The sequence below is a fragment of the Stenella coeruleoalba genome (assembly GCF_951394435.1).
Source record: "Stenella coeruleoalba genome assembly, chromosome: 7".
Lineage (NCBI taxonomy): Eukaryota > Metazoa > Chordata > Mammalia > Artiodactyla > Delphinidae > Stenella > Stenella coeruleoalba.
The window spans coordinates 87,586,809-87,602,507 of record NC_137153.1 but is presented as its reverse complement, the minus strand read 5'-3'; the positions used below and the strand labels follow the sequence as shown (position 1 = coordinate 87,602,507).

At 38.1% G+C, this 15,699-nt stretch overlaps 1 protein-coding gene across 6 annotated transcripts in view; it reads right to left on the bottom strand.

Moving 5' to 3' along the window:
- The window catches only part of ZCCHC7 (zinc finger CCHC-type containing 7), a 298,518-nt gene that overhangs the window by 51,738 nt on the left and 231,081 nt on the right, over nt 1–15,699 (bottom strand). For 5 of the 6 annotated variants that reach the window (XM_079926882.1, XM_079926878.1, XM_079926880.1 and 2 more), the window contains exons 8-9: nt 11,504–11,621; nt 4,097–9,271 (exon numbers count right to left, since the gene is read on the bottom strand). The exons of the other annotated variant lie outside the window; for it this stretch is intronic. In XM_079926882.1, coding sequence (XP_079783008.1) covers nt 8,829–9,271; nt 11,504–11,621 — 561 coding nt within the window. In that variant the 3' untranslated portion in view covers nt 4,097–8,828. Of the gene's footprint in view, nt 1–4,096; nt 9,272–11,503; nt 11,622–15,699 lie in introns of those variants that run through there. 6 annotated transcript variants of the gene reach the window in all.

Below are 15,699 nucleotides of genomic sequence, written 5' to 3'. Positions count from 1 at the left end.
ATTCTCTTAACAGAAAAAATTTCAATTCCCTGGAAGACTGTAAAAGGCCCTTGGAACAGTTCTTTGCTCAAAAGGATAAAAAGTTTTGGTAAGATGGAATTATGAAGTTGCCTGAAAAATGGCAGAAAGTAGTGGAACAAATCGGTGAAAACACTGTTCAATAAGGTTCTTGGTTAAAATGAAAAATGTGGCTTTTAGTTTTACTTAAAAACCAAAGGAACTTGTGGCCAACCCAATACGATGTCCATCATATACATTAAACATACATTAAATGCACCTGAAACTTAAGTTGTTCTCTCTGGATAGCACAACTCTGAAACAGCTTCATCACATGAAGTGATTCTCTGCATGACAGGCACTGCATGTCTTCCAATGGTTGGTACTTTTTGAAATGTTAATAAGTCACCCCTAGGGGCCTGTGCTGGACTTGGGTCCTGGTGTCTACAACCTACTGACATTCTTTCTTTAAAAAATAAATTTCTTTATTTTTTGCTGCGCTGGGTCTTTGTTGCTGCATGTGGGCTTTCTCTAGTTGGGGAGAATGGGGGTTACTCTTCCTTGTGGTGCGCGAGCTTCTCACTGCAGTGGCTTCTCATGTTGCGGAGCACGGGCTCTAAGCACGTGGGTTTCAGTAGTTGTGGCACACAGGCTCTAGAGCGCAGGCTCAGTAGCTGTGGCCCATGGGCTTAACTGCTCCACGGCATGTGCGATCTTCCCGGACCAGGGCTTAAACCCGTGTCCCCTGCACTGGCAGGCGGCTTCTTAACCACTGCACCACCAGGGAAGCCCCCTACTGACATTCTTAACCAATCAAATGTTCCATTAGATAGTCTCCAACCCTGCCCACCACACTGCCCCCTGCCTCAATTTACTCCCTTTGTTCTCACACCACAATTCTCTATTTATTGCGACACAGCTAACACCCCAGACTGGTGCTCTAGCATTTGTATCCATGCCTCCTGGTTATACCAGTAAGTAATTCCCCTCAGCTGGCTGAGCGGCCAGTAGCCTTGTCCCACCACAAAGGGGACCAAATGGTCTGTAGATATTCATGCCATGAAACTAGAGGCCCTTATTTCAGATGAGTGGGACATACCCCACCAAACTCTCAAACACCAGCACAGTCTGATGAATGTCTAAGCTTTACAAGATAAGGGTACATCCTGTCAGATGTGGAAGGCAACCTGCACCCACTTCTTCTAGTGAGAATTCCTTTTGAGAAAGGGGTTGGGGCTTCAATTAGGGTTTCTCAACCTCAGCACTACTAATATTTTGGGCTGGTTAATTCTTTGTTGTAGGAGACTGTCTTGTGCATTGTAGGATTCTAGCAACATTCCTGGTCTCTACTCACTAGATGCCAGCACTACCCTCTAAACAGTGAACACCCAAAATGGTAAAGATCAGGGGATCAAGATAGTGATGAAGGAATGATTCTATTATTTTGTACGTAATCTTTTGTTGGCAGAAGAATTTTCAGTTGTTTCCTATGAGCAGCTTCGTTCTGTATCTTTTATCAACAGATTATTGGTATACTGTTAACCCTGTCTCTCCTTACAAACACAGCTCATATCAATCTTTTCCCTGCAGCACTAACAAATAACGTTTCTTTGCCCATCAGAGTGGCAAAGAGAAAAAGGAATGAAAATATTCCATGTTATTGTGGGAGTGGGGAGATGAACACTCTCATGCACTGCCAGGAATGTAATTTGCAACATGTACTAAAACTGGCATGAAATATATGCATGTTTTTTGACACATAAGTTCTGTTTTATATGGAATAACTGGAAAAGATACGATGTGTGTAGAGGGATTCTTTTTTTTTTTAATAATGAAAATCAGAAGCAACCAAAAAAGTCAACAACAGAGAGCTGATTAAATAAATTATGGTATAACTATATAATAGGATATCATGTAACCATTAAAAATGATGTAGATATATGTTTGATCAAAAAGAAAGATTTTCATTATTAAGTGGAAAAACAGGCTACAAAACAATATATTTATGTATAGAAAAAAGCCTGGACAGATAGACACTAAGAATTTTAACCATATCTTTGGGTAGAAGAATCAAGTATGATTTTTATGTTAAAACCATTTTCCCCCTTTGGTAGCAATACTTATATCAGACAAAATAGACTGTATTGAGACTGTAATGAGAGACAAAGAAGAACACTATATAATGATAAAGAGACCTAGCCAACAAGAAGATATACAATTGTAAATATATATGCACCCAACATAGAAGCACCTAAATATATAAAGCAAATATCAACAAACATAAAGGGAGAATTTGAAAATAATACAATAACAGTAGGGGACTTTAACACCCCACTTACATCGGTGGAGAGATCATCCAGACAGAAAATCAATAAGGAAGCACTGGCCTTAAATGACACATTAGATCAGATATATATATATATGATATATATGTGTGTGTGCACGTGTGTATGTATAAAACTTTACTTCCAAAAGCAGCAGAATACACATTCTTTTAAAGTGCACATGGGGCGTGGGGGTGGGGGAAAAAAAATAAAGTGCACACAGAACACTCTTCAGGATAGATCACATGCTAGGCCACAAAACAAGTCTCACTAAATTTAAGAAGACTTAAGTCATACAGGCACCTTTTCTGACCACAATGGTATGAGACTAAAAATCACCTACAAGAAAACTGCAAAAAACACAAACATGTGGAGGCTAAACAATATGCTACTGAACAGCCAATGGATCACTGAAGAAATCAGAGGAAGTTTAAAAATACCTGGAGTTAAATGAAAATGGAAACAAAATGATACAAAAATCTATGGGATGCAGCAAAAGTAGTTCTAAGAGGGAAGTTTATAGTGGTACAAGCCTACCTCAGGAAACAAGAAAAATCTCAAATAAACAACCTAACCGTACATCTTAAAGGAACTAGAAAAAGGACAAACAAAACCCAGAGTTAGTAGAATAAAAGAAATAATAAAGATCAGAGCAGAAATAAATGATACAGAGACCAAAAAAACAATAGAAATGATCAATGGAACTAAGAAAGATAAACAAAATTGATAAACTTTAGCCACATTCATCAAGAAAAAAACAGATAAAATCAGAAAGAGAAGTTATAACTGACATCATCAAATGGACAACCTAGAAGAAATTAATAAATTGTTAGAAATATATAATCTCCCAAGACTGAATCAGGAAGAAATAAAAAATATGACAGACCAATTACCAGTAATGAAATTGAATCAGTAATAAAAATAAACCAAAACAAAGAAAAACCCAAAAATCTCCCAACAAACAAAAGTCCAGGATCAGATGGCTTTACAGGTGAATTCTACCGAACATTTAAAGAAGAGCTAACACCTATCCTTATCAAACTATTCCAACAAACTAAAGAGGAAGAAATGCTTCTGAACTCATTCTATGAGGCCAGCACCACCCTGATACCAAAACCAAAGACACTACAATAAAAAGAAAATTACAGGCCAATATCACTGATGAACACAGATGCAAAAATCCTCAACAAAAGATATTAGCAAACCAAATTCAACAGTACATTAAAAGGATCATACATCATGATCAAGTGGGATTTATGCCAAGATGCAAGCATGGTTCAACACCCACAGATTAATCAATGTGATACACTACATTAACAAATTGAAGAATAAAAATCATATAACAGATGCAGAAAAAGCTTTTGACAAAATTTAACATTTATTTATTTATCTATTTTTGGCCATGTCACACAACTTGCAGGATCTTAGTTCCCCAACCAGGGACTGAATCCAGGCCCTGGCAGCGAAAGTGCCGAATCCTAACCACTGGACTGCCAGGGAATCTCCACAAAGTGAGTATAGAGGGAACATAACATAATAAAGGCCACGTATGACAAGCCCACAGCTAACATCATACTCAACAGTGAAAACCTGAAAGCATCTCCTCTAAGATCAGGACAAAGACAAGGATGCCCACTCTTGCCACTTCTATTCAACAGAGTACCAGAAGTCCTAGCCACAGCAGTTAGACAAGAAAAAGAAGTAAAAGAAACCTAGATTGAAAAGGAAGAAGTAAAATTTGTTACTGTTTGCAGATGATATGATACTATACATAGAAAATCCTAACAATGCCACCAAAAAACTATCAGAACTACTAAATGAATTCAATAAAGTTGTGAAATACAAATTAATATACAGAAATCTTTTGTGTTCCTATATACTAACAATGAACTATCAGAAAGAGAAATTAAGAAAACAATCCCATTTAAAACTATAACAAAAAGAATAAAATACCTAGGAATATATCTAACCAAGGAGGTAAAAGACTTGTACTTGGAAAACTCTGAGACTCTGATGAAGGAAACTGAAGATGACACAAACAAATGGAAATATATACTGTGCTCATGGATCAGAAGAATTAATATTGTTAAAATGACCATACTAACTAAGTCAATCTACAGATTGTAATCCCTATCAAAATACCAATGCCATTTTTCACAGAACTCGAACAAATAATTTTAAAATTTATATGGAAACACAAAAGACCCCAAATAGCCAAAACCATCTTGAGAAAGAACAACAAAGCTGGAGGTATCATGCTCACTGATTTCAAACTATACTGTAAAGCTACAGTGATCAAAACAGTACAGTACTGGCACAAAAACAGACACACAGATCAATGGAAGAGAAGACAGTGCCCATAAATGAACCCACATTTACATGGTCAATTAAGCTACGATAAAGGAGGAAAGAATATACAATGGGGAAAAGACAGCCTCTTCAATAAACGGTGTTGGGAAAACTGAACAGCTACATGGAAAAGAATCAAACTGGACTACTTTCTCACACGATATACAAAACTAAACTCAAAACAGATTAAACAGTTAAACATAAGACCTGAAACTGTAAAACTTCTAGAAGAAAACATAGGCAGCATGCTCTTTGTCATTTAGCCATATTTTTTTGGATGTCTTCTCAGTAAGGGAAACAAAAACAAAAAATAAATAAGTGGGACTGCATCAAACTAAAAAACTTTTGCACAGCAAAGGAAGCTATCAACAAAACAAAACGGCCACCTACTGATTGGGAGAAGGTATTTGTAAATTATATACTAGATAAGGGGTTAGTATCTAAAATATAGAAAGAACTCATACAACTCAATATAAAAAAAAAAAACCCGATTAAAAAATAGGCAGAGGACCTGAATAGACATTTTTCCAAAGAAGACCTACAGATGGCCAACAGGTACATTAAAAGATGCTCAACATCACTAATCATTAGGGAAATGCAAATCAAGACCACAATGAGATATCACCTCACACCTGTTACAATAGCTATCATCGGAAAGATAAGAAATAACAAGTTGTTGGCAAGGATGTGGGAAAAAAGGGAACTCTCATGCACTGTTGGTGGGAATGTAAATTGGTATAGCCCCTATGGAAAACAGCATGGAGGTTCCTTAAAAAATTGAAGATAGATATGATCCAGCAATTCCACTTCTGGATTTTTTTTTTTTTTTTTGGCTGCACCATGTGGCTTCTGGGATCTTAGATCCTCTACCAGGGATTGAACCCAGGCCCTTGGCAGTGAACGTGAGGGGTCCTAACCACCAGACCGTTAGGGAATTCCCCTATTTGTATATTTTTCTAAAGAAAACAAAAACACTAATTTGAAAACACTATGTTCAGTGTAGCATTATCTACAAGAGCCAAGATATGGAAGCAACCTAAGTACCCATGAATAGACGAATGGATAAAGGTGTGATACAGACACACACACACACACTGTGGAATATTACTCAGCCATAAAAAAGAATGAAATCTTGACATTTGCAACAATACAGATTGACCTAGAGGGTTTCATGCTAAGTGAAATAAATGACAGAGGAAGATGAATACCATATGATTTCACTTATATGTGGAATAAAAAACAAAATATAGAAATAGGCATAACAAAGCATAAACAGACTCATAGAGAACAAACTGGTGATTGTCAGAGGGGAGAGAGGTGGGGGGAATGAATGAAATATATAAGGGAGATTAAGAGGTACAAACTTCCAGTTATAAAATAAATAAATCACAGGGATGTAATGTACACCGTAGGGAACATAGTCAATAATATTGTAATAATTTTGCATGGTGACAGATGGTAAGTAGACTTACCATGGTGATAATTTTGTAATGTATAAAATACTGAATCACTTTATAAATTATGTTGTATACCTAAAACTAATATAATTGGTAAGTCAATTATAATTCAATTTTAAAAAAAAGGTACAAACTTCCAGTTAAAAAATAAATGAGTCATGGGGATGAAATGTACAGTATGGTGAGTACAGTCAATAATATTGTAATAACTTTGTATGATGACAAATGGTAACTAGAAAAAAATTTTTAAAATATTTTTCCCCCTTAAAAAGAATATGTACTCCTTGTATAACATAAAAATAAAGAGCTGATCATAAGCACTGTTAATAGCATGGTTCTGAAATAATAGGCACTGTCAGTAGCATGGTCCATGAAAGCAAGGCTTTCCATTGAGAAAATGGGAGACGGTTTCTCTGTGCTCTAAGAAAGCCAAACATGAATCAAGCTAGAATCCAGGAAAGGAGCTACTCAGGCTGTTTCTTTCTAATCAAAGTGGGACCAGAGGCAAAAGATGTTTAGAGTCTTCTCAATCTTAGCAACTATGTGTATCCTTATTGTTTGGGACATCTCCTTTTCTCTTAACCACATTTATCCATTTAAAGTCTTATTTGATTGTCAAATCACTAAATATTTTAAACTCCCCATTCTTGTATGGAAAGTTAGTGTGTGAGTAGACTGACTAACTGAACACTTGGTGTAAGAGCCAGGTGCCAGGGGGAATGAAGAGGGAATGGAGCAGAAGCTCCTCTTGTGTTTCTGTTCTTTCCTTATCATCCTAATGCCCCAAAGTGAAGTAGCTCAGCCTCCTTTCCTATCTGCATATAAATGCATGGACCTGAAGGGTAAATTATACCCCAGAACAAAATGTTTGTCTAATAAAAAAAAATAAAATTTGGGAGGAAAAAGAAGATAATGTGCAGAAACAAATAGAAGAAGAGCTTCATTTCTTCCCTCCTCCAAACAATTTTCTAAGTATGAAAGGCAATCCCACTTCTGCCTTGAAAGCAGAGGTCCTCAGATCTGAAGGAATGCTAGTCACACCACATCAGTAATAAGCCACACCTGTCCCAGGTTCTACTAAGAAATAATGCCAATTATCTCAAGGCTTACCACTCTATGAAGCCATTTTTCATGGCTGCCACTTTTAGCAGGGTATTAAAAGACTGTGCCCACTTACCTTAGGGTCAGAACAATCCCAGTAGATGTTAGGAAGCCAACCACCAACACACAACGAATGCTTGACACTTAGCTGAAAGCTGGGCAGCCACAGGGAAGGTGGTAAACTAAAGACACCAAGTCTGATTCTAGAGGAGAGATTCTCCCTTGCCCTCCAAAAGAAAAGAGAGCTAATCCTACCAGATATACAGCAGACTGTGTACTTCATAAAGAGGAAAACACAAATTTAAGATTCCAATTGTTGGAGAACATGGAGAAACATTTTGTTACTCCATCTCATTTTATTCTGGCATAAAGCTAGTGCTTGGGCACAGTAAGGGCATTTGACCCCAGTTTATAGAGATTTTATAACTTACTTGTCCAACCCAAGTACACCCTTTGTCACTACTCAAACTCTCATTGTCTTTTTACATAGTAGACAAATTTATTTACTCTATTTCAGACATTTTATTTTTCTTATTCTAACATTAGGCTCTGATAAGTACAAAAGGTTCACAAGTATAAAAACTTCTGTGTAACTCTGTGGTAGTTAAAAAACCCAAGAGAACAATTTTTTTTTTTTTTTTTTTGTGGTACGTGGGCCTCTCACTGTTGTGGCCTCTCCTGTTGCAGAGCACAGGCTCCGGACGTGCAGACTCAGCGGCCATGGCTCATGGGCCCAGCTGCTCCGCGGCATGTGGGATCTTCCCGGACCGGGGCACGAACCCATGTCCCCTGCATCGGCAGGCGGACTCTCAACCACTGTGCCACCAGGGAAGCCCCCAAAACAATTTTTTAAGTTGGATGATATTCATCTTAAATATCTGAGGGACAGTCTTCCTCAAGTACGGCTGTAAAAATGGTAAAAATGACTTCCTTGTGATTAAGTTAAAATTTTTGATGACTCTTTTCACTTGTTTCAGGAAATCTGTTTCTCAACATTTACTCTGGATGGATTCCTTACTTGTATTTTGCTCTAAAACCCAATTCCCTGTCTCTTCAGTGCTTCAATGACGACACCCTCATTTTCAGCCTGTGATACGCTGACCAAAGTAAGATTCTGACACCAGCTTCAGAAGCAAGAAAAGCCAGATTTAGATATATAGTTATTATCCTTTCCGATATTAAAAAAAAAAGGAATGCTGAAAAAGTGATGAATTTTTCATATTAGCATTAATTTATCTTCTTGCAAGGATTTAATTTTCATACACTGCATACATTTAATGAGCTTTTTTATTTTTTCAAAATATTAAAAAAATTTTTTTGTATGAAAAGATTAATTCTTCCTATCCCTAGGGTACTGAGTGAATAAAAATGACGTCCTGGAACAGGGGAAGTCCGAGTTTATCTTTGTTTTCTTACCTAATAACCTGTTGGACACAGAGAACTGAGATCTCCAAGGACTTTGTTCAATAGCTCTAGGTATGGCTGAGATTAAAAAAACAAAAACAAAAACCTCATTTTATTTAATCATAGGTAATACAAATATTGCCAGGATGTTGTAGACATGAAGACCAAACACTGGGAAGCCAAATCAGAAGCTAACTCATAGCTTAGACTTTTTTTTCCTCTGCTTAATGAGAAATAAATTATCATTGCCATCATCCTCCAAACAGCTCTCCTTTTTCTTATGCCTGACCCTCCTGCCCTCTCTGGGCAGCCTGTCTTCTCTTGGCTTGTGGTAATGCAACGAGTGGTGAAAGGGCTTGTGAGGCTTCTGGGTTTTGATAGTGCCAGGAGAAGAGTGGACTCTGGGGCCCCTGGGGTAGTCCTCATCCACTTCATGACACTTGTCAGCCTTCCTGTGCTTCTCACGCTCTCTGCTGGTCCTGTTCATGGCTTCTTTTTGGGTTTCTTTCTTTTCTTGAGGCCACGTGTTACTTCTCCATGAGGCATGGCTCTTCCTCATATCACGGTGGGGCCTCTTATCTGCTGCTTCCATATGAGGCCTCTTGAACTGCCTTGGAAAGTCCCCATTCTTCTGAAGTTCTGGAAAACATAAAGTATTTCTGCATATTCAGCAACTCCATGCAGAGCTTTCATTGGTCTGTAAATAACTTAGCAGAGAGGGAAGCCAGACATTTAAATGCATTAATGATATGACATTCTAAAGAGCCCTTACTAAGGTAAAAAAATCACTCACTAAAAACTCAATGGTTGTAGTTCTATATTTCTAAACATGGAAAACATCCAGAAATCCAATGATACTTATTTTGTTCAATACAGTTTAACTAGGTTCAACAAGGGAGACAGGGACCAGTGAGAGCAGTAATCATGTCAGCTTTGTGAAAAGTCACGTGTGACCAATTCAAGTTCCTGCAGTGATAAAGAGACAGCCCTTGATGATAAGGTGAAGCAAGATGTATAATGTGGCCTTTTGACAGTTTCATATGACATTTCAATTATACTCTGAAGATAAAGTCTGGCCACAGTACTTATAGGTGGATGTCATACTGGACAGGAGATTATTCCTCCAGATTATTCCTCCAGAGTAGAGATCACTGGCTTAGAGACTGAGTGTGCACATGTGCACACACTTGTGTATCTAAGAGGTTTAAGTGCCAGATTTGATGTTATATTTTATCAGGATTTGGCACTCTTACTGTAAGCGTCTGATGGTAGTGATTCTGATGGGATAAGTGGGAGATGAGGTTACAGTGAGGGATGAAAACTAAGGTCAACAGAACCTTGAAAGATTAAAGAAGTCACCAATAAAAAAATGGGACAGAGTGAGAAGTAGTATACTTAGGGCACAAAACTGAATTCTAGAATATAGAGCAAAAGTAAGTATCCATAATTACTTATAGACTTCAGTATAAAATATAAAGTCCAATATAGTGAGTCTCAAAGTGGATCTGTGCCACAGAGTTGCTGATATAACTAATTAAAAAGGAGAACAAAGGATATTTCCCTGATTATAAAAGTTATAAATGCTCATTAAAGAAAAGTTGGGGAATACAGGAAAGTACAGAGAAAATAACAGAGAAAGCATCCACAACCCTTTAATCCAGAGATGCCATTTTGGTGCATTTCTTTGTAATCTTTTAAAAATTTACTTGTCTAATCATTATCTTCTTGTACTATAATTTCTCTACATAGAGAGATAAAATATGCAGAAGTTGAGAGGTAATTCCTCTACTTTCCTCCAAAATTACTGTCTTCGTTTTGAAAGGACCTGAACTCAGAGAGAGTCTGGAAGAGAATAATGAAAAGGCCAAGGGTCAACAATGTATGAGTTAACTTGAAAAATATAGAACTATTTGGTCCTGAAAGCAAAAAAAGTAACTTTGTAAACCACTGTGAAGCATACGGCAAGAAAGAAGAGTGGCAGAGAAAATAAGCCTAAATTATAAAATAATTTGGTGAGAAAGAACATTATGTTAGCAACAGCAAATAAAGAAATGGAGGGTGGCTGTGGATCTGGAGCTCTGTTCATAATGATGGCCAACAAAAAATGACTTCTTTGGGGAAGCTCCAGGAATCACCTAGCAGGGCAAGCTTTTCTTTGCTTGAAAAAGACTAGAGATATAAAGAGGGAGAACATAATTATTTGTCTAAAAGAAAAATCTCAAAGGAAGCTTTAAAAACTCTGCATGCATAAATGGATATAAGTATTTTCTGGACATTTTCTAAAATGATCATTATGTGAGAAAAATGTTCACGGTGAATAGATTAAAACACAGGATTTTGGAAGTGGGTGCTTGATTTCTGGAGATCAAGAAAGTTCCAGTTTCGGGCTTCCCTGGTGGCGCAGTGGTTAAGAATCCACTTGCCAATGCAGGGGACACGGGTTCGAGCCCTGGGCTGGGAAGATCTCACATGCCGTGGAGCAACTAAGCCCGTGCACCACAACTACTGAACCTGCACTCTAGACCCCATGAGCCACAACTACTGAAGCCTGCATGCCTAGAGCCTAAGCTCTGCAACAGGAGAAGCCACTGCAATGAGAAGCCCGCGCACTACAACAAAGAGTAGCCCCCACTCGCCGCAACTAGAGAAAGCCCACGTGCAGCAACGAAGACCCAACACAGCCAAAAATAAATAAATTAAATAAATTTTTAAAAAAGAAAAGAAAAAAAGAAAGTTCCAGTTTCTATAGTAACTATTAAAAACATTTTCTGTCCTAACCAAAGGCCCACAAAGCAGTTTGCAAAGACAGTGCAAAAAAAGAAATTAAGGAACTATTGCAAAGGTGATTTAGTAAGAAATCTAGTAACATACCTTTCACTTTTCGTTTTATTCTCTGATCTCTCTCCCGGATTTCGTATTTGTCATCATAGTAGTAGATGAATGGAGATGTTGGAAAGGTCTGGCTAAACATTCGTCTTTCTGTACATTCCTGCAAATTGTATTTGAAATTATGATGTCACAAGGTCACACTGTTCAGACAACTTTTTTTGTAAGACTATGGACCACTGTAATTAGTGACGAGCCCCCATTGCTGATACTCACACTGTGGCTGCAGGATGTGGTCTTGCTGGGACACTGGGAGGATCAGCCAAACACCCGATCGTGCTTACATGCTAGTCTTTCAGGCTTGGATTTTCTTCCTTTATTTCTTTACCTACAAAACCCTTCTTATCTTCTTTAAATCTTCCCTGCCAACCCTCTCCCCCAGCAATGCCTTGTTCCTCTGTTGCAGGGTTTATTTTATTTAAAATTATGTTTTATCAGCTCTTTGCTTGTCTGTCTCTTCTAACAGCCTTCCATCAAGGGTTTCTCCTTTTCTTCTTCTCTTCACATTTACACCCTCAATGTGGGGGTAAATTCTTAGCCCTTTACTCCTTTTCATCCACACAAGTAGTTTTTTGCAAGCTTATTTTAAGCCAACACTCACTGCTCACAAGGGCAGTGATTCTTATGGTGGGGAGCAGGGTGGTGGTGGGTTGTGCCTAGCTTGAAAATGTTCCTAGGTAATTCTGAAGGAAACCTCTCTTCTCTTTGCTCCCCCTACTCAAGAAGAGATCACTCCTCTCACTCACCCCAGGACAGCTCCCTACTCTCCTGACTCTGGCCTTCTGGTAGCTGCTACTTTCCAAATCCACATCCTTGGCCTGACCCACGTCCCATGTAGTAGGCTTTGTTTATCCTGGTCTGTGACACATATCCATTCAGCTTGTCTCAAACCAAATAATGTCTTTCATTTAAAAGAGGCTTCATTTTGGAAATTTCCGCTTCTGTCTTCTGCCATCTTGCCTAAAATTTATTATAAACGTTCAGTGCTTCTTAGCTAGGTACTGAAGAAAATTAAACTACAAGTATCCCCTGCTTTTAAAAAGTTTGCTTTATACTGCTTCACTTTTATGAAAGACCTGTTTTCACTAGCAGAAAGAAATATGAAGAGGATTTTCACCTTTACAAGAAAAGGTGAAAAGTGAAAATAGTGTTTAGCATTTGTTTTGCAGCAACCATATAGAGACAGTGAGCACCCGGAGCAGTGAGAGTGGCACCACCAAGCTCCTCCCCCAGGAACTACACTCAGCATTTCGGCATCAAGCCACCATAGCTTTGAACTGTGTCTGTGAGCATCTGTGCTTTATCTCCATTTATTTTTTGCATTCGTTAGAAAGATGTGTTGTAAGGTAACTGCTGCTTTGCTTTACAGCTACTTTGGCTTAGGAAAGGTTTCACAGGAACGCTCTACTTTCAGATAATGGGGAAAATCTGTACCTCTTAGGAAGAAAGTATGTGAAATATCTGCATAGAATTCAGCTGATTTATCATAACTTTGTCATTATATACTCAACTTGTAATTCTTTTTTTTCTTAACATCTTTATTGGAATATAATTGCTTTATAATGGTGTGTTAGTTTCTGCTTTATATCAAAGTGTATCAGCTATACATATACATACATCCCCATAACCCCTCCCTCTTGTATCTCCCCCTCACCCTCCCTATCCCACCCCTCTAGGTGGTCACAAAGCACCGAGCTGATCTCGCTGTGCTATGCGGCTGCTTCCCACTAGCTATCGATTTTACATTTGGTAGTGTATATATGTCCATGCCACTCTCTCACTTCATCCCAGCTTACCATTCCCCCTCCCCGTGTCAAGTCCATTCTCTACGTCTGCGTCTTTATTCCTGTCCTGCCCCTAGGTTCTTCAGAACCTTTTTTTTTTTTTTTTTAGATTCCATGTATATGTGTTAGCATACACTATTTGTTTTTCTCTTTCTGACTTACTTCACTCTGTATGACAGACTGTAGGTCCATCCACCTCACTACAAATAACTCAATTTCGTTTCTTTTTATGGCTGAGTAATATTCCATTGTATATATGTACATCTTCTTTATCCATTCATCTGTCGATGGACACTTAGGTTGCTTCCATGTCCTGGCTATTGTAAATAGAGCTGCAATGAACATTGTGGTACATGACTCTTTTTGAATTATGGTTTTCTCAGGGTATATGCCTAGTAGTGGGATTGCTGGGTCATATGGTAGTTCTATTTGTAGGTTTTTAAGGAACCTCCATACTGTTTTCCATAGTGGCTGTATCCATTTACATTTCCACCAACAGAGCAAGAGGTCAACTTGTAATTCTAAGATACTTGACCAAACTGGCCACCATACACTTAGAAACATAATTTGTAGATTTTAAAAACTAGGAATCATTCTAAATATACACTAAGTATAGAAAATGAAGTAATGGAAATCTGTACCTAACCATTTAGCTTTATCAAATCAACATTTACCCTTAATTTAGTTGTTTCCCCCTAAGCATTAACGATATAATGAGATCCTCCGTCTAACTCTCCTTCCCACTTCCCATTCATCTCCTTCCCTTTCCAGAAGCTGCCATGGTCTTAAAGTTGGTCCCTGCCATTCTCATGTTTTAATACTCTTACTATTAATAAATATTCCAATAAACAATAGTATAACTTTGAAGTGTTCAGATTTCACAAAAATGGTAACATTCTGTAGATATTTTGAAGTATTTTTAGGTTATAATAGTTTCACAGACTAAGGTGAGTGGTGTTCTTTGGATTATCTATCTGAATAGATAAGGTTTGGTAACACTTGACTACAAACCTACCTGGGTCTGGTATATTTTGGTGGGGAGAATTCTGATTATTAATTCAGTTTCTTTAGTGGTACTGGTTCATCTAAGTTTGTTCTTCAATCATTTTGATTAATTTATATTTTTGCAGAGAATTATTTATTTTAGTTGCATTTTCAGATTTAACATTGAACTTTATTTTTTGTTTGTTTTTTGGCCATGCAGCATGCAGTATCTTAGTTCCCCCACCAGGGATCAAACCTGTGCCCCCTGCAGTAGAAGCACAGAGTTTTAACCACTGGACAGCCAGGGAAGTCCCTAACATTGAACTTTATGAAGTTTATACAGTATTCTTTAAGTAAAAAATTATACTGTATTTTAAGCTATTTACACTTTTTCACTCATTGTTTATTTGTATCTTTTCCTTTTCTTTGAGCAGTTTTTCCAGAAGTCTCTTTTCTTTTGAAAAGAAAATGTTTTCAAAGACCCAGCTTTTGGTTTTGATGATGCTATTAATCATGTTTTCTATTTCAGTAATTTTGGTTCTTATCTTTATAATTTCCTCCTTCCAACTATCTTCAGATTTAACCTGTTGTTGAGTTTCTGGATCTTTTTGGGCTTTTTTGGGTGTTGAAAGTTATAAGGCAAACCTATAGGGTAACATAAAGAATTGCTTTTATAAATCACTATCCATGGTGGCACCAAGTTTCCAGAAGAAATGATACCCATAAAAGATCTAGGGGCTTCCCTGGTGGCGCAGTGGCTGAGAGTCCGCCTGCTGGTGCAGGGGACACAGGTTCGTGCCCCGGTCCGGGAAGATCCCACATGCCGTGGAACGGCTGGGCCCGTGAGCCATGGCTGCTGAACCTGCGCGTCCGGAGCCTGTGCTCCGCAACAGGAGAGGCCACAACATGAGAGGCCTGCGTATCGCAAAAAAAAAAAAAAAGATTTGGGTCGAAGATTCTACTATGGTTTGAATGTTTGTGTATCCCCCCACCCAATTCATGTGTTGAAATCTAAACCCCAAGGTGATGGTATTAGGAGGTGGACCCTTTGGGAGGTGATTAGATCACAAGGGTGGAACTCTTGTAAAAGAGACCCCACAGAGCTCTCTAGCCTCTTCCACCATGTGAGGACACAGCAAGAAAGTGCCATCTATGAGGAAGTGGCCCTCACAAGACACTGATTCTGCACCATGGTTGTGGTGAGAAATAAATTCCTGTTGTTTGTAAGCCACTCAGTCTATGGTAGTTTGTTTATAGCAGCCTGAAGAGACTAAGACAGATTCTATAGAATATTAAGAGCAAATTACAATTACAAAAAGGTACTAGAGCTCTTGATACATTCCCAGCGCCCCACTCATCCTGGAGTAGTCTCTTTACATGGTAAGTACTGTTTCCTATTGCAGTTTGCCTCAT